The sequence below is a fragment of the Quercus lobata genome, chromosome 4, assembly GCF_001633185.2.
Source record: "Quercus lobata isolate SW786 chromosome 4, ValleyOak3.0 Primary Assembly, whole genome shotgun sequence".
In the NCBI taxonomy this organism is placed as follows: domain Eukaryota; kingdom Viridiplantae; phylum Streptophyta; class Magnoliopsida; order Fagales; family Fagaceae; genus Quercus; species Quercus lobata.
Genome location: NC_044907.1, coordinates 59,904,096 through 59,925,777, shown reverse-complemented (window position 1 = coordinate 59,925,777; position 21,682 = coordinate 59,904,096). Strand labels below are relative to the sequence as shown.

Sequence of the window (21,682 nt, the reverse complement as noted above, 5' to 3'; positions counted from 1 at the left end):
CTATTAGCACTAAGTTAGTCCCAAAACAAGAATATTGAAGAAAACCCTAAAATCATGAGATGAAGGTCTCAAACATGTCACTGAAAGTGTTTGTGCCACAAATAACACATTGTGCAACCAAAGGCAGAGTGTAACAACACATACCCAACAAAAACCACACCACAATTTCACCAAAGCATCAAATACCCATATTCGAGCATCATATTCACATATATCATTAAAAACACTCAATTCAAGAAATCTTAGGCAAGAAATGTGAAATACATTGAGAAAGAACCAGAACCCCTACCTTTTCTTGAAGATTGGTGAAGAAGTGAGGAAGAATATGGAGAGTTTGTGTGTGAACACGGTGATTTTGAAAGAGGGAAAGACGGACAAGAAGATGAATAGTCACGAGATGCGAGGGAAAAATGAAAAATTTTGAAACCAGTCTTGAAAAAGACCCTCATTGTGCAAAACACGCGATTTTCGCGACTAAAATGAGTCGCAAACAAGTCGCCAAAAACCCTTGAGACAAAATATGAAAAATTTGTCTCTAAGTGTTTTTCGCGACTAGAAGGTCCACTCACGAGGAAGTCGCGAAGGGAGCCGCGAAACTTTCTGAGTAAACCTCGCGACTGGAGCTTCCACTCACGAACAAGTCGCCAAACTAAGTCGCAAGAAATCTAAAAACCTAGATTTTTGAAAAAATTTCTAAGTCTTTTTTGTGACTGGGACTTTGACCCGCTAGTGAGTCGTGAAAACCTTCTGTGTAAGCTCGCGACTAGGGCATGTGACTAGCTTGACCTGCGAGGCAAGTCGCTAGAATAGGGTTGCATAGTTTTTTGAAATTTTTGAAAATTTTAAAAATAAAAGAACTTTCCAAAAACAACTAAAACACTTTTTTTTTTTTTTTGTTTGATCAACATATAATTAAGCATGTGCAACACATTTAATCAAGTACAATCACACAAATGAATAAGGCATTCATTAAACATAGATATTTGTGATGTGTGTGGGTACCAATGATGAGATAGTCCTTAGTCTAATGTGAAAGTTGATTAACCAAGTCATACACAATTAGCACAAGGAAAAATGACCAATCTCAATTATAGAAATATTCATATATGACTTCCTATATAAACTTGATTACATAATTTTGAAGCTTTTTATTAGGCTTCATACACATTATATCATTTGATATTTTTTTTTTTTGAATCAATACATCTCTTTTTGAGATCGATGCCTGAAATTTTTTGATATTTCAATTTGATGAGCAAGCCTTTGGCTTTTTGGGCATCATACATTTTCATAAAGGTTGCTTTCCCTTTTTCCTAGTCAAATACTAGTATGTGCGATGATTTTTGCAACTCATTATCTCTTTTCATTTTAAGATTTACATTTGTTGAGCTCTTTAAGCAAAAAAAATAAAAAAGTGGAAAGATATATAGGCACAAGTCTATGCAAATTTCAAGATCAACAAAACCATTGACTAATCATTCATGACAAGTTTAAAGATCAATTTACAACAGTCACATAGATGTCAAGATTTTTCCCACAATGATATGAGTGCATAAAGAACAAGCTACGCTAGTAAATGCACAAAGCCATTAGTACAAAGGTACAGGGCAAAACATGCTTGTGACAATACACAATAATGCCGATAAAAATTTTTGGATTTTCTACTTTTTATGTGTTTTTGGATTTTTGACATAAGAAAAAACAAGTAAAAATTGATAAAAAAAAATGCAAAAACGTTCAAAGCAATTTACAAACAAACAGAACATGCTATACAAATAGCCAACAAAGTAGTGTGTGACCTACAATAGAGAAATCAAATCAAGATAAAGAGGTAAAGCACACATCACACTTGAGATTCAAGGAACTGTACCAACACTAATGGTCTTACAGAGTGATTCAAACCGTGGACCATCTAGAGGCTTGGTAAAGATGTTCGCCTTTTGATTGTTTGTATGTATGAATTCAAGACATATAACTTTATCTTCCACCAAATCCCGGATGAAGTGGTAATGTATCTTTATGTGTTTTGACTTTGAATGTTGAACCAGATTCTTAAAGAGATTTCTAGCACTTTTGATATCACAGAAAACACACATTGTATCTTGAGGAATCCCGTAGTCATGAAGTAGTTTTTTCATCCAAAGGAGTTGTGTGCAGCAACTTCCAGCAGTTATGTACTCTGCTTTAGCCGTAGAGAGAGACACGAAATTTTGTTTCTTGCTCATCCAAGAGACAAGATTGTTTCCAAGATAGAAGTAGCCACCTGAAGTACACTTTTGATCATCCACACTTCCAGCCCAATCTGCATCTGAATAACCTACAAGGCAAGCATTAGAGTCCTTTAAGTACCACAAGCCATAATCCGGAGTTCCATTGACATATCGTATAATTTGCTTCACCACAGTCAGGTGGGATTCCTTCAGAGTAGCTTGATATCGAGCACAAACACTTACGCTAAAAGCAATATCCGATCTACTGGTCGTAAGATAAAGTAAACTCCCAATGATACTCCTATACAAGGTTGGGCTCACTTCTACCCCGGAAGAATCAACATTAAGCTTTGTAGATGAACTCATGGGAGTAGAGACATGCTTTTTGGCATCTAATCCAAACTTCTTAACAATATTTCTAGCATATTTTTCTTGTGAAATGAATATGCCTTCCTTCTTTTGTCTAACTTAAAGACCAAAGAAAAATGTAAGCTCCCCCACCATACTTATCTCAAATTCTTTCTTCATCTCCTCAGAGAACTCTATAGCTCGAGCATCAATGGTAGCTCCAAATACTATGTCATCAACATATACTTGAGCCATGAGAAGGTAATCCCCATTATTCTTGACAAATAAAGTCTGGTCGACATACCCTCTTTTGAGCCCTCTATCCAGGAGGTAATAGGTAAGCTAATCATACCAAGCTCTAGGAGCTTGTTTCAAGCTATAAAGAGCTTTCTTCAATCTCAGTACATGGTCCGGGAAGTGAGGATCTTCAAAGCCTTTGGGTTGTTCAACAAACACTTCTTCATCCAGGTAGCCATTTAGAAATGCACATTTTACATCCATTTGGTAGAATTTGAAGTTCATAGTGCATGCAATTGACATAAGAATGTGGATAGACTCAAGTCATGCCACGGGAGCGAAAGATTCATCAAAATCTACTCCTTCTAATTGAGTGTATCCTTGAGCCACTAGCTGAGATTTATTCCGAATAATCTCTCCATCTTCATTAGTCTTGTTTTTGAAGGTCCATTTGGTGCCGATGACATGAACATTTTCAGGCCTAGGAACAAGTTGCCATATGATGATTCTCTCTTTATCAGTGGGTTGATAGGACTCGAACGTTGATCTTTAGGCTATTTCCTGTAACACAAAGGACACAGAATCAGAGGGGACCGGTGGGGGACCGGCCAAAAATCCTCCGATGATCAAGTCAGTTACTTTGAACTCTCTGTAACGAAGAAATGTTCTCTCAAAAAGTAAAAGTGTCTGAATCGCTTTACCTTTCATCGAAGAAGCCTTATATAGTGTGTATGTGGAACGGTTTATCTGTTTACGAACCGTTCCCAATGTCGAGGAGTCCGGCGAATTGGGAGTAACTTCCATAACCGCTGTGGAAGTTACCTAGGTCGGACGGGCCGATGAACTCGTCCATCCATAATCAGGATGGACGACACCTCCAGGATGATCTCGTCCATCTTTAGTGGAAGATGAACGAGATCATCTTGGAAGGCTTGACGTTCATAAATGATAAATAGATCTCACAAGGTATTGCTCGTCCATGTATGGACGAGGTTCGCCAGTACGCTCGCAATTTTCATCGCCTATTGTAGCTTCTTTCGTTGGACGAGACACGTGGACGAGTTATGGACTTGGGATTATTTATGACACCATCAGTTGCCCCCTCGTCCATGTGAGTCGTCCAAATGGTTGAACGTCTTTGTACTGGTGTAATTGGTTTTTTATTATTTGCACCACGTGTCACTTTTTTATTGGCGACTGATTCCGTCGATTTATATTTCCGAGGTAGATGCCACGTGTCGCTTTCGTATTGGTTGGGTCGTTTCGATTACCCAGGTCATCATCCTATAAATAGTGGAATGCCTCCCTTAACCCTTTTCATTCCAGAAATTTTCTTCCTTGACATCCGTCGTTTAGAGCCTCGTCTAGGAGTTCCTCTGCGTCTAGAGTCTTCTTCCGTTTAGAGCCAGGTACTCTTCTTCCCCTCGTCTTTAGGTTTTAAGTTTCTAAATAGAGATGTCTGCTACTTCCTCGTCTACTGATAGCCTTAATAAGGCTATAGACGAGTACTGTGAGGATACTAGTGAGAGGTCTAACTCTAGCAGTGCTAGTGATGAGAGTGGAGGAAGCACGGACGAGAACTACTCTTCTGGGGCCCCTGGGCTCCCTATTGAGGTCGTCCAAGAACAGCTTAGGAGAGCTTCTGGCTCTCAAGCTGGTTCTCCGTCCAATCCTACGGACGAGGTAGAAACCGTCTTCAGTTGCGCTGTAGGCGTCCATTCTAAGACGGACGAACAGAGGTTAAATAGCCTTAAATCCTGGTATCAAATCCCAGACGAGTTTAACCCTAGGCTGCCCGCCCGTGGAGAGTGGTGTTGTGAGCCCCGTTTTGGTATAGGCGTCTATGAATCTTACTTCTTAGGTGGCCTTAGGTTTCCTTTAAATGCCTTCGCTAGAGAGTTATTAGTTAAGTTAGGTTTAGGTGTTTGTCAATTCAATCCTAACGCATGGAGACTAATTATCTCCATGCAAATTTTGTGGAGGGAAGTTTTTGGTAGGGATCGTCCTCTTACAGTGGACGAGTTCCTTTATTGTTATAAACCTTCTGCCATAAGTCAATCTGAAGGTTTTTATCAGTTTACTGCTAGAGGGAATGATTGTAGGTTGATCAAATCCCTAGCTTCGTCTGATAGGAAATGGAAGACGGAGTTCATTTTTGTTTCAGACTTCTGGGCAGGGAACCCTGTGGATGTTGGCAGGGATCCCTTTCCCCCTTACACTGGGGACCTAGGGAACCTTCGTCCAGAAGGTATATCCCTTCCCCTTGTTTATTTTTATTCTCGCTTCTATTTGGTATATTTATAATTTCTAACCTTTGTTTGTTCACTGTGCTGTAGCTGCCAAACGTCCGTCTTTGAGCAAATTTCACCGCGACCGCGTCCACAGGGCTCGTCTACATACAGACAGGAGCTTTCGTTCTCTTGTCACGCTTAGACGTCTAGCCAAGTGGGGTTTAGGTCCTGAGCCTTCAGACGAAGCTATCGCCCACGAAGTTACTGTGCGAAAAAGTAAGTTTTTAGCTAAACCTCCTTTTCTTTTTCCTCTTCTTTTTCTTTTTTACGTATACATTCCTAACTTGTTCATCTCGTCTTAGGAATGTCAACAATGAAAGAGAACAGAGGGAAGGAGATTGCAGGAGAGGGAAAACGTCCTGAGAGTCAGACCCAGGATCGTCCTGAGGGTCAGACACGTCCATTGGCTGGGGACAAAAGGAAGTTCTTGCCAAAAAACATTGACTTGGAAGGGCTCCCCAGTCGTAGAGACAAAAGGGTTAAGTCAGGCTCGTCCAAGGTGGTCAAGTCCAAACCTCCCCAGTCCCAGCCTGCCGTCCAGATAGTTGATGTGGACTCGTCCACTCCAGTGGAGTCCACGCCGTCCAAGACTCCACCCAGAACTCCTTTGGCTAAGTCTACCACGCCTGGCTCGTCCCAGCCTTCTACGAGCATTATTGAGAACGAAGACTTGGCTTGGGAACGTTTCCAGATAGCTGTCAAGGACGAGGATATAAACATGTGCTATAACATGGGCTTGAAGGAATTTGAGCATTCAGGCGTCCATGACCTCTTCAAGGTATGTCAGTATCTCTCATCCTTATTTGGTTAGCCACTTTTCCTTATTTAATCACTCTATGTTGCTTTGTTTATTCATAGGCCATGTCAAAGTTTATAGCAGCGTCTAGACAGGCAACAGAGCTGGACAAGACGAGAGTCTTGTTGGAGACGAGGATTCAGCAGGTGAATGCTGAGTGTAAAAAATGGGCTGGGGTTGCTGAAAAAGCTAAGGACGAGGTTAAGGAACGTAGCAAGCTGATTGAGGAGCTCAGGACGGATGCAGTGGAGAAGGATACGCGCATTGATCATTTGCAGAAGATGAACGATGAATTGAATGCTCGTCTCTCCAAGGCAAAAGAGGACGTTGTGGCTGAGTTCAAGTCGTCCAAAGAATATACCGACACTTTGGATCGCAATTATGCAGCTGGTTTTGAAGATTTCAGAATGGACGCTATTGAGAACTTCCCTGAAGTTGATTTTAATGCAATCAAGCTTAACCTTGCTGCTGCCACAAGCTCTCTTCTCCAGACTGGCTCTGATGACGTCAACGTGGAAGACGACGCTAGTACCCAGCCTCAGGACGCACCTGTTGTGAATGCTCCCCCTTCTTAGGACGAGACTTTTAACCTTAGTGGTTTTTCTTTTTTTGTTTGGTCCTTTGTTTTTGGACCTTTCTTTTATGTAACAAGAATACATTATACTCGTCCATGGTTTTAGGACGGGTTTTTAAGTAGTTTTTGCTTTTCAAACTAATCAGGGTTTTTTGGACGTAGGAAGTCCACCCTTTGAATGAATTTTTATTATCTTTGCATGGACGAGTGATTTTATTTTCTTGGACGAATGTTGCTAAGCTATTTTAACTCCAACTTTAGCTCGTCCATGTCGAGATTACATATTTTTCATGTAGTCTAACTCGTCTTAGCAGGTAGTATTTTCAATTAGCTTGATTCGTCTTAGGACTTGCAAACTAATTTTACTTACCATCTTACTTATTTTGCCAACTTTTTCTCTCGTCCAGGTTTTGGATTGTTTCAGTTGGCTTTGTCTCGTCTATGAGTTGGACGAGTGTGGATGTGGTTTTTTCCTTAAAAAATTTAGACGTTACATCTCTGCGTCCAGAGATTTTGTTCGTCTTGGATTTTTCAACCCTCTTGAGGATTGACTTGGACGACAATATCATGGAGAAATTTCACACAACATTTAGCACATAACATAAATACTGTTTTTAGACAAGGCATATGCACACTGATGCCTTTTTTATTTAATAAATACATACTTCATGACTTCGTCCATAACCATAACACAACTATAATAAATAATAAGATCATAGTTTCAAACTCCACACATAAGCAGCACCAAACATAATAGTAGCAAACACAAACGGCATCATACGTAGTAGTAGGGTATTTAGACAGATAAGACCCAGTCTCGTCCATAGGTTCACTCTTACTGGTAGTACCTCCTCAGGTGCTCCACGTTCCAAGGATGTTCCAGCTTTCTCCCATCCAGGGCCTCCAGGTAGTAGGATCCTTGCCTTTTACAGTTGATAACTCTATAGGGTCCTTCCCAGTTTGGGCCCAATTTCCCATGTGCTGGGTTCTTGGTCGACAGAGAGACCTTTCTCAAGACGAGGTCTCCAATGTTGAAACGCCTAGGCTTCACCATCGCGTCATACTGCTTAGCCATGAGATTCTTATACTTTGCTGCCCGGTATTCTGCGTTTGTCCTTACCTCGTCTATTAGATCGAGGTTCAGACGAAGCTGATCTTCATTATCCTTGTCTTGATACATCATCACCCTGTGATTAGCCATATGTACTTCTACAGGTATGACTGCATCACTTCCATAGGCTAGTTTGAAAGGAGTCTCTCCTGTAGGTGTTCTCACTGTGGTCCTATATGCCCATAAAACTCCTGGTAATTCATCTGGCCACACTCCCTTTGCCCCCTCAAGCCGAGTCTTGATGATTTTCAACAAGGATCGGTTTGCAACTTCAGCCTGGCCGTTGGCTTGGGGGTGTGCAGGCGAGGAGTAATGGTTCTGAATTCCAAAATGTAAGCAGAAGTCCTTGAAGAGTGCATTGTCAAATTATCGTCCGTTATCAGACACCAATACCTTCGGCACTCCAAATCTGCATACGATGTTCTTCCACACGAAGTTTTTCACGTTTTGTTGTGTGATACTTGCCAACGGTTCTGCCTCCACCCATTTGGTGAAGTAATCGATGCCCATCACTAGAAACTTCATCTGCCTTACTCCCAAGGGGAAGAGACCCAAAATGTCCAGTCCCCATTGTGCGAAGGGCCACGGCGCCACCATTGGGGTGAGGTATTCTGATGGTTGCCTGGGGACGTTGTTAAATCGCTGGCACTGGTCGCAGACCTTAACGTATGCTTTAGCATCAGCTTGCATGTTCGGCCAGTAGTACCCTGCACGGACGACCTTGTGGACAAGTGATCTTGCTCCCGAATGATTGCCACATGCCCCTTCATGAACTTCTCTCAGCACGTAGTTTGCTTCGTCCGGAGCTAAACATCTAAGGTAAGGTTGAGAGAAACCTCTCTTGTATAGAACTCCATTCATAAGGACGTATCTAGCTGACCTCACCCTCACCTTTCTGGCCTCGTCCTTCTCTTCTGGTAGTTGTCCGTCTTTCAAATAGGATATAATGGGAGTCATCCAATTTTCTCTGTTATCAACCTGCTGTACTTCCTGGGCATCTATACTTGGCACATATTGAACTTCATCTGACTTCTCTAATGATTCATCTGCTGAGGCCTCCTTCGCTATAGTATCAGCTTCCACGTTCTACTCCCTCGGGATTTGAACGAAGTCAGCTTTTTCAAACCTTTTCACAAGGCGCATCACCCTACCAAGATACTTCTTCATTCGTTCTTCCTTCGCCTCATACGCCCCATTCACTTGCGCCATGATCAGTTGGGAATCCCCCATGACACATATGGACTTTGCTTCCACGGACTTTGCCAATTCTAGCCCTTTGAGGAGGGCTTCATATTCGACTTCATTGTTTGTCGCTTGGTACTGTAGACGGACTTTATGTTTCAGTTTATCTCCCTCTGGGGACTGCAGGACCACACCAATTCCTCCTGCATGCCGTGTGGACGAACCATCCACATGGATGATCCATCTCTTACTGTCCTCTGTCTCGTTATGACTTGGGGTAAACTCCGCAATAAAATCTGCTAGGGCTTGAGCTTTAATGGCATGCCTTGGTAGATACCTGATATCGAACTCACTTAGCTCCACAGCCCACTGGATTAATCGTCCTGCAGCTTCCGGCCTATTCATTGCCTTTTTGAGAGGATGATCTGTCATAACATTAATGACATGTGCTTGGAAATAATGCCTCAGCTTCCGTGATGCTGTGATTAGTGCGAAGGCCAACTTCTCCATTTGCGGATACCGTCCTTCCGCTCCTTTCAATGCCTTGCTTGTATAGTACACAGGTCTTTGCACTTTATCTTCCTCTCTTATCAATGCCGAGCTCACGGCATGCGGGGTTACTGCTAGGTACAAATATAGTTCCTCTCCTTCCATTGATGGACTCAGCAGCGGTGCCATGGTAAGGTATACTTTCAAATCTTCAAAAGCTCTCTGACACTCGTTGGTCCATTCGAATGCTTTTTTGAGAACCTTAAAAAATGGCAAACATTTATTAGTAGCTTTAGAGACAAACCTGTTAAGCGCAGCGACTCGTCCAGTAAGGGATTGGATTTCCTTAGTATTTTGCGGTGGCTTCATGTCCAATATTGCTTGAATTTTATCTGGATTCGCTTCAATTCCCCTTTGGGATACCATAAAGCCCAAGAATTTCCCTGATGATACTCCAAAGGCACACTTGCTAGGATTTAGCTTCATGTGATACTGCCTCAATGTCTCGAATGTCTCCTGCAGGTCGTCTAGATGTCTTTCTTCGTCTTGACTTTTCACCAGCATGTCATCTACGTAGACTTCCACATTCCGCCCAATCTGTGGACGAAACATGTGGTTGACCAACCTCTGATATGTTGCCCCTGCATTCTTCAAGCCAAACGGCATCACCTTATAGCAGAATAAGCCTTGACTGGTTACAAAAGATGTCTTCTCTTGGTCCGCCTCGTCCATTCTTATCTGATTGTATCCTGAAAAGGCATCCATGAAGCTAAGAAATTTGTGTCCTGCAGTTGAGTCTACTAACTGGTCAATGCGTGGTAGCGGGTAGCTATCCTTGGGGCAAGCCTTGTTCAGATCAGTGAAGTCCACGCACATTCTCCACTTGCCATTCGCTTTTTTGACCATTACTACATTGGCCAACCAATCAGGGTAATACACTTCCCTAATGAACTTTGCTACCATCAGCTTCTGGACCTCGTCCTTGATGGCATTATCTCTCTCAGGGGCAAACACCCTCTTCTTTTGCCGCACAGGCTTAGAGGAAGGACATACATTCAAACGGTGGGTAATGACACTAGGGTCTATTCCCGGCATATCCTCGTGATTCCACGCGAACACATCGATGTTTTTCTTCAAAAATTGGACGAGGTCCTTTTTAATCTTCTCGTCTAAATCTGCTTCAACCCTGGTACACCTCTCAGGGTTAACCTCATCCAAGGAAATATCTTCCAATGCTTCAGTAGGCTCTGCTACAACCTTCTTTTCTTCAATATTCATTGCTTGAACTTGTTCATCCATGGCCAGCATGGCCAAGTAACATTCTCTTGCTGCCAGTTGGTCACCTTGTACCTGTCCTACCCCGTATTCTGTTGGAAACTTGACTGATAAATAATAAGTGGAGGTAACAGCTTTCCAGCTATTCAAAGTTGGTCTTCCAATGATGGCATTGTAGGATGATGGACAATCTACCACAAGGAAGTTGACGTCCTTGGTAAGTTGTTGTGGATATGCCCCCACTACCACGGATAAGGAAATGGTACCCACTGGTTGCACCTTCATCCCACTAAAACCTACTAGGGGGGAATTCACTGGACGGAGCTGGTCTCGTCCTAATCTCATCTGCTGAAAAGCTGGATAGTATAAAATGTCTGCTGAGCTTCCGTTGTCCACAAGCACTCTTCTGGTTGTGTAGTTTGCAATTAGTAGGGAGATGACAAGGGCATCATCATGAGGGTGATGAATTCTGTCAGCATCCTCGTCCGTGAAAGTGATTGCCTGCTCGTCCATAGACATTGCTCTCGGTGATCGTCCGGTAAGCTGGACGTTCTGTACTACCTTCAAGTATGCTTTCTTGGACTTGGACGACCGGCCAGTTGAACTTCCCCCAATGATGACTCTTATCTCTCCGAGTGGTGGTCGCGATGAATCTTCCATCTTTCCCTTCTGTTTCTCGTCCCTCTGGTCTCGTCCAAGGAAGCCCCTCAACTTCCCTTGCCTTATGAGATTTTCAATTTGTTGCTTCAAGTCAAAACACTTGTCCGTGTTATGACCATGATCCCTATGAAAGCGACAGTACTTGTTCCTGTTGCGCTTGTTGGGATCACCCTTCAATTTCTCCGGCCATTTCAGCGAAGGATCATCCTTGATTTGCATAAGGACTTGCTCAAGTGGGGCGTTTAAAGGGATATACTGCTGGTTCCGTACTGGAAGGCCTGGCTTCTTACTTTCTCGATCTCTCCTTTCATCCGTCCGTCCCTTCTTTGGACGAGTGCCTTGCTCGTGATGACGACTGGGATTTGCATCCATTCTCTCGGACCTCTTCCTCTTCTTGGCGATGATTGCATCTTCTGCATTCATAAAATTCTGAGCCGAATGGACGAGTTCGGCCATGGACTGGGGCTCTTTTTCATAGAGCTTGTGTATAAACAGATCCGAATTCACCCCGTTGTGGAAGGCTGCCAGTAAAAGCTTATCATCTGCTTCGTCCACACTAAGAGCTTCTCTGTTAAAACGGGTGATAAATGACCGAAGGCTCTCATTCTCTCCCTGCTCTATTGTCAACAAACTGGACGAGGAACGCTTGTGCCTTTGTCCTCCAATGAAATTGTTAACAAACAACTTACTCAACTCTTCAAAAGAACTCACCGAATTTGGGGGTATCTTGCTAAACCAAACTCGCGCTGAACCCTTAAGGGTGGTAGGGAAGGCTCTACACATTATCTCATCAGGCACCCCTTGAAGATGCATGGTGGTCTTGAAAGTGGCTATGTGATCAAACGGGTCACGTGTTCCATCATATGAATCCAGTGAAGGCAACTTGAACTTTGATGGTAGGGGATGACCGTTGATGGAAGCCGTAAAGGGAGAATCAGTTCTGTGAACCAAATCTTCTATCGGATTCGCCCTTTTCATACTTTCCTTCATCTCCTCCATAACTCTCTTCATTTGGTCCATTTCTTCCTTCAAGTGTGGTACCGTTCGTGAAGTGGTGCCTCTAAACTGGCTTCCAATTTCAGTATTCTCTCTTCCGCCATGACTCTCTGTTTGTCCACCTTCACGTTCTTCATGTGTTTGCCTCCTCATATTAATCTCCATTCGTAATTCTTGGTTCTGGCGAGTCAACTCCGCCATAGCGTCTGCCATTGATTGTGCGTGTTGGGCAGATGACTGCATGACCGGTGCAGACTGGCGATCACGATGCGGGTTGCTGCTTCCCTGATGGCCTGGGCTAGTAGCCCTTGATCTAGTCCGAACCATCAAACCCTTTGTCACGGAGAAGTAAACTGTGAAACAATTTCTTCCCACAGACGGCGCCAACTGATGATTCTCTCTTTATCAGTGGGTTGATAGGACTCGAACGTTGATCTTTAGGCTATTTCCTGTAACACAAAGGACACAGAATCAGAGGGGACCGGTGGGGGACCGGCCAAAAATCCTCCGATGATCAAGTCAGTTACTTTGAACTCTCTGTAACGAAGAAATGTTCTCTCAAAAAGTAAAAGTGTCTGAATGCCTTTACCTTTCATCGAAGAAGCCTTATATAGTGTGTGTGTGGAACGGTTTATCTGTTTACGAACCGTTCCCAATGTCGAGGAGTCCGGCGAATTGGGAGTAACTTCCATAACCGCTGTGGAAGTTACCTAGGTCGGACGGGCCGATGAACTCGTCCATCCATAATCAGGATGGACGACACCTCCAGGATGATCTCGTCCATCTTTAGTGGAAGATGAACGAGATCATCTTGGAAGGCTTGACGTTCATAAATGATAAATAGATCTCACAAGGTATTGCTCGTCCATGTATGGACGAGGTTCGCCAGTATGCTCGCAATTTTCATCGCCTATTGTAGCTTCTTTCGTTGGACGAGACACGTGGACGAGTTATGGACTTGGGATTATTTATGACACCATCACCATACATCATTTCTCACAAATTAATTCAACTCTTCATGCATTGACTCAACCCAATTTTCATCTTGAAGAACTTCGTCTACCTTTTTCGGCTCAAATTGGGCAAGGTAGCAATGGTATGTTACATGATTGACCAAAAGTACGTTTCCTTTTCTAAGGCAAAGACTTTCATCTAAAGACCCAATGATATTACTGTCTAGATGGTTTTTAATCACTCTTGATGATGGCTTCTTTGATGTGGACACTTCGTCATTCCGGGAGATAGGAGGATGAACTTCCGAAGGAGTGAGAGGACTTGATGTTCTAGACATTGATCTTGTTTCCATTCTTGAGTTCACAAGAGTTGATTCCTTTTCCAATGTAGGTCCTTCAACTTCAATATCAAGAGCTTCGACCTCAGCTGTGGGCTCTTTGGTGCTTGGCCCTTCTCCATCATCAACCATCTCTACCTTTGTTATAGCATCATCAATTTCTACATTGATGGATTCCATTACCATCTTTGTTCTCTTGTTGAATACTCTATATGCCCGGCTAGTAGTAGAATACCCAAGGAAGATGCCTTCATTACTTTTTCCATCAAATTTTCCAAGGTTTTCTCGATCATTTAGAATGTAACACGTGCTTCTAAATACTCGGTAGTACTTTACTTTCGGCTTCTTTCCATTCCAAATTTCATAAGCGCTTTTCTTTGTTCCCACTTGGAAGAATATCCTATTACCAATGTGACATGAGGTGTTCATGGCTTCTCCCCAAAACTTTTGAGGAATATGCTAGTTGAGTAGCATAACTCTTGCCATTTCTTGAATCACCCGATTTTTCCTCTCAACCACCCCATTTTGTTAAGGAGTTTTGGGGGCTGAAAATTCCTTTTTGATCCCATTCTTCTCACAAAACGACTTAATTCTTGCATTCTCAAACTCCTTTCCATGATCACTCCTTATCTTGACAATCGAAACCCCTTTCTCGTTTTGATGTCTGTTGCATAGAATTTCCAATTTCTCACATGCTTCTGATTTTTCTCTATGAAATTCCACCCAAGTGTATCTTGAGAAATCATCTATAATAACCATAATGTACCTCTTTCCTCCTAGACTTTCAGTTCTTGTAGGCCCCATTAAATCAACATAAAGAAGCTCCAAACAACGTGAGATAGCAATCACATTCACCTTGTGATGACTTACCTTTGTTTGCTTTCCCATTTGGCATGCACCGCAAATTGTCTTCTCTACCTTTCCAAACTTTGGAAGTCCCTCAATAGCTTTAAGTTTAGATACTTTAGCTACTTGTTTGAAATTTGCATGCCCAAATTTGTGATACCAAAGTTCCAACATGTCAACACGAGCACTTCTACAGGAAATTGGTGTCGTAGAAACTACTCTGTAGCAATTGTCGGTAGTCCAATTTCCCTCCAAGACTTGAATCCTTTCTTCATCAATGATTATGCACCTCTTCTTTGAGAATTGAATAAGAAAGTCTTCATCACATATTTGAGTGATGCTTAAGAGATTCGCCTTTAGCCCTTTGATGTATAAGACATCCTTCAATAGAGGTAATCCCGGTATCTCAACAGTCCCTTTGTCGAGAACTTGAGCATGACTCCCATCGCCAAATGTCACATAGTCACCAATCTTCTCTTTGAGTGACTTAAACAGTGATTTATCTCCTATCATATGACGAGAATACCTTCAAAGAAGTGTGCACAAATAAGCAAGCATCGGACAAGCAATCTAGACCTTCAAACAGAAACTTATCATCATTTTCCATGCTCTTGTTGGATTGAATTTTCTTTTTCAGATTATCAACCTTATCACACAATATTCTTTTTCTTCTTTTACACTTTTTAATTAAAGAATTAGACTCACATAGACTATTGTGTAAGATGTGATTCTCATTTTCAAAATATTTCAGCATGTGAACAAACATTCTAGCATGTTTCTTGTTTTTAATAACTCTAAGAGTTCATTGTTAGGACACCTTTCAAACATACTCATAGAGTTATTATCACAAACATTTAAACCATAATTCAGCATAGCCTTTTCCGTAACTTCATCTATAGCTAAGGGGTCTAAGATCACACTTAGGTAATTAAACCTTAGCAAGTGCGCCCACTCTGATACCAATTGAATGTTCAAATAGTGTGTAAAACACCAATGAACGTTTAGATCCCCAATTTACAAATTACCAACACAAACTTATAAACAAACAATATACGTGCGAAATATGAATATAAGCTAAAACAGAATTGGGAAAACAATCTAAATCGAAATTAATTACAACAACAGCAGTAATTAAAAGGCAAAGATTAAGGGAAGAGAGATGCAAACACAAAGACAATATAGCGATGTGTTATCGAAGAAGAAACTGAAGTCCTCGGCAAAAAATCTCTCCGCCGCCCTCCAAGCGGTCAATAATTCACTAGAGAATAAAGTTGGGATACATGAATAGTAAAAAACCCTCAAAGTCTAATCTACCCAGTTCACCTAAGCCCTTCAAGCTTCTTTCTCCAACAGGGTTACGCCGAACCTTGTCTTCTCTAACTTACCGGATCTCACAATAACCCATTGCATCAACCAAAATGAATTGGTCCCTTCTGAACTGCTTTCCAAGCATCAAATAACCTCCTCACAGATATGAGTATGGTGAGATAAGGATTTGGCTAATGTACCTCTCAAGGATATATCAATGGAGAGGGTGAGAGTAGAGGAATTTTGAGAATCAAAGGATGAAGATTATGGATGAGTCAATCTTGTTTTTCTTTAGGGTTTCTCTCTCAAAATTCTTTCTGGAAGCTCTCTACATTTCGTGGGTATAAGGGTATTTATAGTAGGGTGAGTGAAGAATGTAAACAGTCAGTTTTCATCAAACAGGGCATTCTGGCGACTCGAGCTCGCGACTGGAACGAGTCGCAAGCTAACTGCATGGCCAATCTAGAAGTTTCATCCTGTAGTGCTCCAGCGGGCATGATCCTTTAGCTCCCCTGCATGCTTCACACGTGTGCCACCTTTGGTGGCTCGCCAATTGCAAGATCTAGTCGCGAGACTCTTCTTGAGTGCATATTCTTGAGCTTTTCTTCACAATCTCTCACGCACTACCCTTACATGATTCCAACCTAAATACAGGGTTTCTAATTGCTGAATTACAAGCAAATTTGGCACGGAATAAAGTTAACAAAATGATTGAGTAAATTCAACCTTACAAAGTTGAAGTGGGATAAGCCTTAAGTCTTCAAATGCTTGTTGACACTCGTTCGTCCATTCAAACACTTTTCCTAACACTTTGAAAAATGGTAAACACTTGTTGGTAGCCTTTGAGACGAACCTGTTAAGGGCTGCTACTCGTCCAGTCAGACTATAGACGTCTTTGATATTTTTTGGGGGCTCCATGTTCAAAATCGTTTGGATTTTATCAGGATTTGCTTTAAGTCCTCTTTAAGAAACCATAAAACCAAGGAATTTCCTTGATGCAACTCTAAAGGCACATTTGCTTGGATTCAGCTTCATCTTGTATCGTCTAAGTGTACTGAAAGTTTCCTGAAGGTCGTTTAGATGTTGCATCTCCCTTGCGCTTTTGACCAGCATGTCGTCCACGTACACTTCAACAGTTCACCAAATTTGTGGACAAAACATGTTGTTTACTAGTCTTTGATAGGTAGCTCTTGCATTTTTCAGACCAAACGACATTACTTTGTAACAAAACATATCTTGGCTTGTGATGAAGGATGTTTTCTCCTAGTTTGCCTCATCCATCTTAACCTGGTTGTACCCTGAGAATGCATCTATGAAAGTCAACAGTTGGTGTCTAGTTGTTGAGTCCACCAGCTGGTCAATGTGTGGAAAGGGATAACTATCCTTGGGGTATGTTTTGTTCAAATCCGTAAAGTCCACGCATATCCTCCGTTTGCCATTAGCTTTTTTAACCATCACTACATTAGCTAATCAATCAAGGTAGTAGACTTCACGGACGAACTCTGCTGTTACCAACTTTTGAACTTCTTCTTTAATGGCATTGTCTCGTTCTGGGGCAAACACTTTCCATTTTTAATGGATTGGATTGTAAGATGGGGACACATTTAGATGATGAGTAATTACACTTGGGTCAATCCCAGACATGTCTTCATGGCTTAAAGCAAAAACATCTGTGCTCTTTTTAAGGAATTGGAAGAGGTCTTGCTTCGTCTTTTCTTCCATGCTTGTTCCGATCCTAGTAAACTTCTCTGGGTTAGACTTGTCCAACGGTACATCTTCCAGTACTTCAATAGGTTCAGCCACTGTTCTTCTTTCTTCAATATTTATCGTATGCATTTGCTTGTCCATTGCCAACATTGCTAACTCTTTAGCAACTAGTTGGTCTCCTTGTACTTTCTAATGCCATACTTCGTTGAAAATTTGGTAGACAAGTGATAGGTGGACATTATGGCCTTCTAACTGTTCAAAGTTGGCCGTCCTATGGTAGCATTGTACGAGGATGAACAATCCACAATGAGGAAGTTTTCTTCCTTATTAATTTGTCGTGGGTAAGAGCCAACCATGACTAGCAAGGAGATAGTGCCTATTGGCAGAACCTTTATTCCTCCAAATTTAATCAAAGGCACATTCACTAGACGAAGTAACTCCTTGTTAATTCTCATTTGCTGGAAGGCTGGATAGTAGAGGATATCCGCCAAACTCCCATTGTCTATTAACACCCTTCTAGTTGTATAATTTGCAATTGTCAAAGCAATAACATTTGCAAGTAACCATCTCGCATCTTCGTTTGTGAAAGTAATGGGAGGCTCGTCTTCTCTAATCGTCCTTGGTGGTCAGCCAGTTAGTTGAACACTCTAGACTACTTGCAAATAGGTCTTTTTGGCTTTGGACGAGCTTCCAGTTGGCATCCCCCCTACAATGACGCTTATTTCTCCAAGTGGTTAACACATTGGTTCTTCTACTTTGTCTTTCAATGGTTGCCTTTCGTCCTTGTGGTCTCGTCCAGGGAAATTTTTCAACTTTCCTTACTTAATGAGAACTTCAATTTGCTGCTTCAAGTCGTAACACTTGTCCGTATCATATCCATGGTCTCGGTGGAAACGACAGTACTTGCTTTTGTTCCACTTGCTAGGATCTCCTTTCATCTTCTCGGGCCATTTCAAGGACGGGTTGGCTTTAATCTGCATCAGCACTTGGTCAAATGGGGTATTCAGGGGAGTGTAGTTGGAGTATCGTCCCGAGGACGACCCTGCCTTCTTGCCGTCTCGATCCATTTTCTCCCCTATCTTGGCCATCTTTGGACAAGGGCCTTGTTCCAGATGATGTATATAACAAGTTTCCACTCGTTCAGCCTTCTTCTTCTTCTTGGCAATAATAGCGTCTTTAGCGTTCATGAAGCTTTGAGCTGAGTGTATTAACTCAGCCATTGTCTGTGACTTTGGTCATACAACTTGTGGATGAACAAATTTGAAGTAACCCCATTGTAGAAGGTTGCTAAAAGGATCTTATAGTCCATCTCATCTACCAACAGGGCTTCCTTGTTAAAGCGACTAATGAAAGTATGCAGACTCTCATTTTCTCCTTGTTCTATGGTCAAATGGGGTATTCAAGGGAGTGTAGTTGGAGTATCGTCTCGAGGACGACCCTACCTTCTTGCCGTCTCGATCCATTTTCTCCCCTGTCTTGGCCTTCTTTGGACAAGGGCCTTGTTCCAGTTGATGTATATAACAAGTTTCCACTCGTTCAGCCTTCTTCTTCTTCTTGGCAATAATAGTGTCTTTAGCGTTCATGAAGCTTTGAGTTGAGTGTATTAACTCAGCCATTGTCTGTGAATCTTGGTCATACAACTTGTGGATGAACAAATCTGAAGTAACCCCATTGTAGAAGGCTACTAAGAGAATCTTATAGTCCATCTCATCTACCAACAGGGCTTCCTTGTTAAAGCGACTAATGAAAGTATGCAGACTCTCGTTTTCTCCTTGTTCTATGGTCAGCAAGCTGGATGAGGAACGCTGGTGCCTTTGGCCCTCGACAAAGTTGTTGATGAACAACTTGCTTAACTCCTAAAACGAAGTTATGGTGTTTGGTGGTAGTTTACCAAACCATACTTTGGCTAAGCCTTTTAACGTGGTAGGAAAGACTTTGCACATGATTTCGTTTGGAACACCTTGGAGATGCAGGGTCGTCTTGAATGTGGCAATATGATCACAGGGATCCTGCATTCCATCATATGAGTCCAAGGTAGGCATCTTGAATTTGAAGGGTTGGGGGTGACTTGTGATGGACGCGATGAAGGAGAATCAGTCTTGTGGACAAGGTCATCCACGTGATTTGCCCTCCTCATGGAGTCCTTCATCTCTTCTATGGCTCTTTTCATTTGATCCATCTCTCTCCAAGTGTGGTACCTTATGAGTGACGGTACCTCTAGACTAATCTATTCCCTTAGCATTGTTCTCTACTCCTCTATTCTCTGAATTTTGCCCGTGCTCCTCGCCATGTTGCTGTCAACGGAGTCTATTAACTCCTGGTTTTGTTGCGTCAAGTCCGCCATTGCAACTGCCATGGATTACAATTGTTGCTGGATAATTAGTGGTGGTGCAGGTGCACGATTTGGGTGACTGGAGGCATTTTCACTCTCCTAGTGTTTTGGACTGGTGACCATCGACCTAGTTCGAACCATGCAGCCTTTTTGTCTTGGAAAGCAAGGCGGTTAACACTTGGAAATAGGCTAAACTTCCTCGTAGATGGCGCCAATTGATGATGCACAAAAATCAGTAGGCTGAATGCTCAGGGCTATGGTGATAGCTTGATGACCTGAAAAGAAAAAGAAACCGTCAAGGGTGACCGGTATGAACCAGCCAAGGACCCTCCGATGGTTAAGTCAGTTTTCTCTCTAGAACATAAGGATGGTGGTTTTTGTGAATAGCAAAAACTTACCTTCATTGAATGATACTTGATCCTTTTATAGAGAGTTAGAAGCGAGTTTACTTGCTCAGATCCACTATCATCATGGTAGATGTGTGGAGTTAAATGGAAAAAAATGGAGTGAATTTCGAGAAATCCTCCCCACGTTCTGGAATGACAAATTGTGGTTTGATTGTGTAAAGTTTATAGAGAATTTCTCTGAAATTTACTAAGTGTCGTATAGTCGTCCATACCCTTGTAGGCTATGGACAATCATCCCTAGTCATCCATGCCCTTCCAAACTATGGACGATCATCCTGATTTGGACGGTTGTAATATCTTATGGGTGGATCTTATTCATGTTTGGAGTGCTTCTATTGGACTTCTTTTCTTGTGAAGCCCTCAAGATGTGATCTGGTCATGGACGAACTAAACTTGGCTTGGGACCCCATCAATATTAAAAACTAATTAAATATTATTTAAATAATAACAAAAAGACCTCATTTAAATATATCGCTTTAGGCCTCAAAGTTTATTAGACGCTGCCCTAGGACTTAGTGGGAAGAGTGGAGCGAATTTCGAAAAATTCACCCCATGTTTTCAAATAAATGATCATGGTCTAACCATTTGCGATCAGTAGAAAACACTTAGAATTTTACTAAGTGTCTGTTAATCATCCACACCTTCTTGTGCTGTGGACGACCAATATGCAATATCCTTGGACGTCATTCTTTTATGTTTGTGATGCATTTTTCTCCTTTCTCCCTTCTAATAATTGTCTCGGACGTTGTTGTTGGGTATGGACAACCCTCATGTACGAATATTACTTGTTATAAATCACCATCAGTTTGCAACATGTTTTAGACATGAATCTCATTTGGCTCGTATCGGATCGGGTGGAATTGACTCAACTCGTTTACTCGCCATTTAAATAATAATAGAAAGGAAAACTGGGAAATGTTCCGGACAAGCTACAGAGGATGCTTTTAAAGGCGCAGAATATCCATCGTCTAAGTGTGAAAGCGGTACCGTAGGCATTAAAAAAGAACCAACGAACAAGCCAATAAGATTGCGCCAAGTCATTTATCTCACATTCAAAGTCACAGGACCAAAAAAAGAAAAAAGAAGAAGAGTTACTTATTAACAGGATAATGTTAATGAATGTACTAATATATTGGTTTAGAAATTACCTTTAAAAAATATTTTATGAAAAAAATGGTCAAGTAATAATTTTTTAAATATTTTTCATAAAAATGTTTTTTAAAACTTTCTTAATATAACAAATTCGTTTACATAACCCTTATTAATAATAAAGAAATAGGAATAAATGTCCTCAAAACAATAATTAACAATTTATTTAAAAATTTTTTTATAAGAAAAGATAAAAGATAATTAGTGTTTTAATAATTTTTTTCATTTTCATAAAAGTGGTATCAAAATTTTTCTAAAATAGATTGTTAATTATTATTATAAGGTCCCAATTAGCATGACTCTTAATAATATATAATAAATCTTATAAATAATATAAAAAATAAAATTCTCTCTTTACAATAAATAAAATAAAAATTCTCTCTCATCTCATCTAATTAACGAGTGAAAGTAAGAAATCCGTGTACGTCGGATAGTTGCACGTGCCTAAATTAAAAAAAAAAAAAGAAGGTCTA

At 41.4% G+C, this 21,682-nt stretch overlaps 1 protein-coding gene across 1 annotated transcript; it reads right to left on the bottom strand.

Moving 5' to 3' along the window:
- Nucleotides 1-1,856: 1,856 nt before the first annotated feature.
- LOC115985513 (secreted RxLR effector protein 161-like) lies at nt 1,857-2,576 on the bottom strand. Its single transcript, XM_031108453.1, has one exon. It carries the CDS (start codon nt 2,574-2,576, stop codon nt 1,857-1,859), a length of 720 nt encoding a protein of 239 aa, XP_030964313.1.
- Nucleotides 2,577-21,682: the final 19,106 nt, after the last annotated feature.

Excerpts from the sequence above, each read along its gene's own strand:
- LOC115985513 (XM_031108453.1), bottom strand. The coding sequence starts at position 2,576 with ATGAGTTCATCTACAAAGCTTAATGTTGATTCTTCCGGGGTAGAAGTG.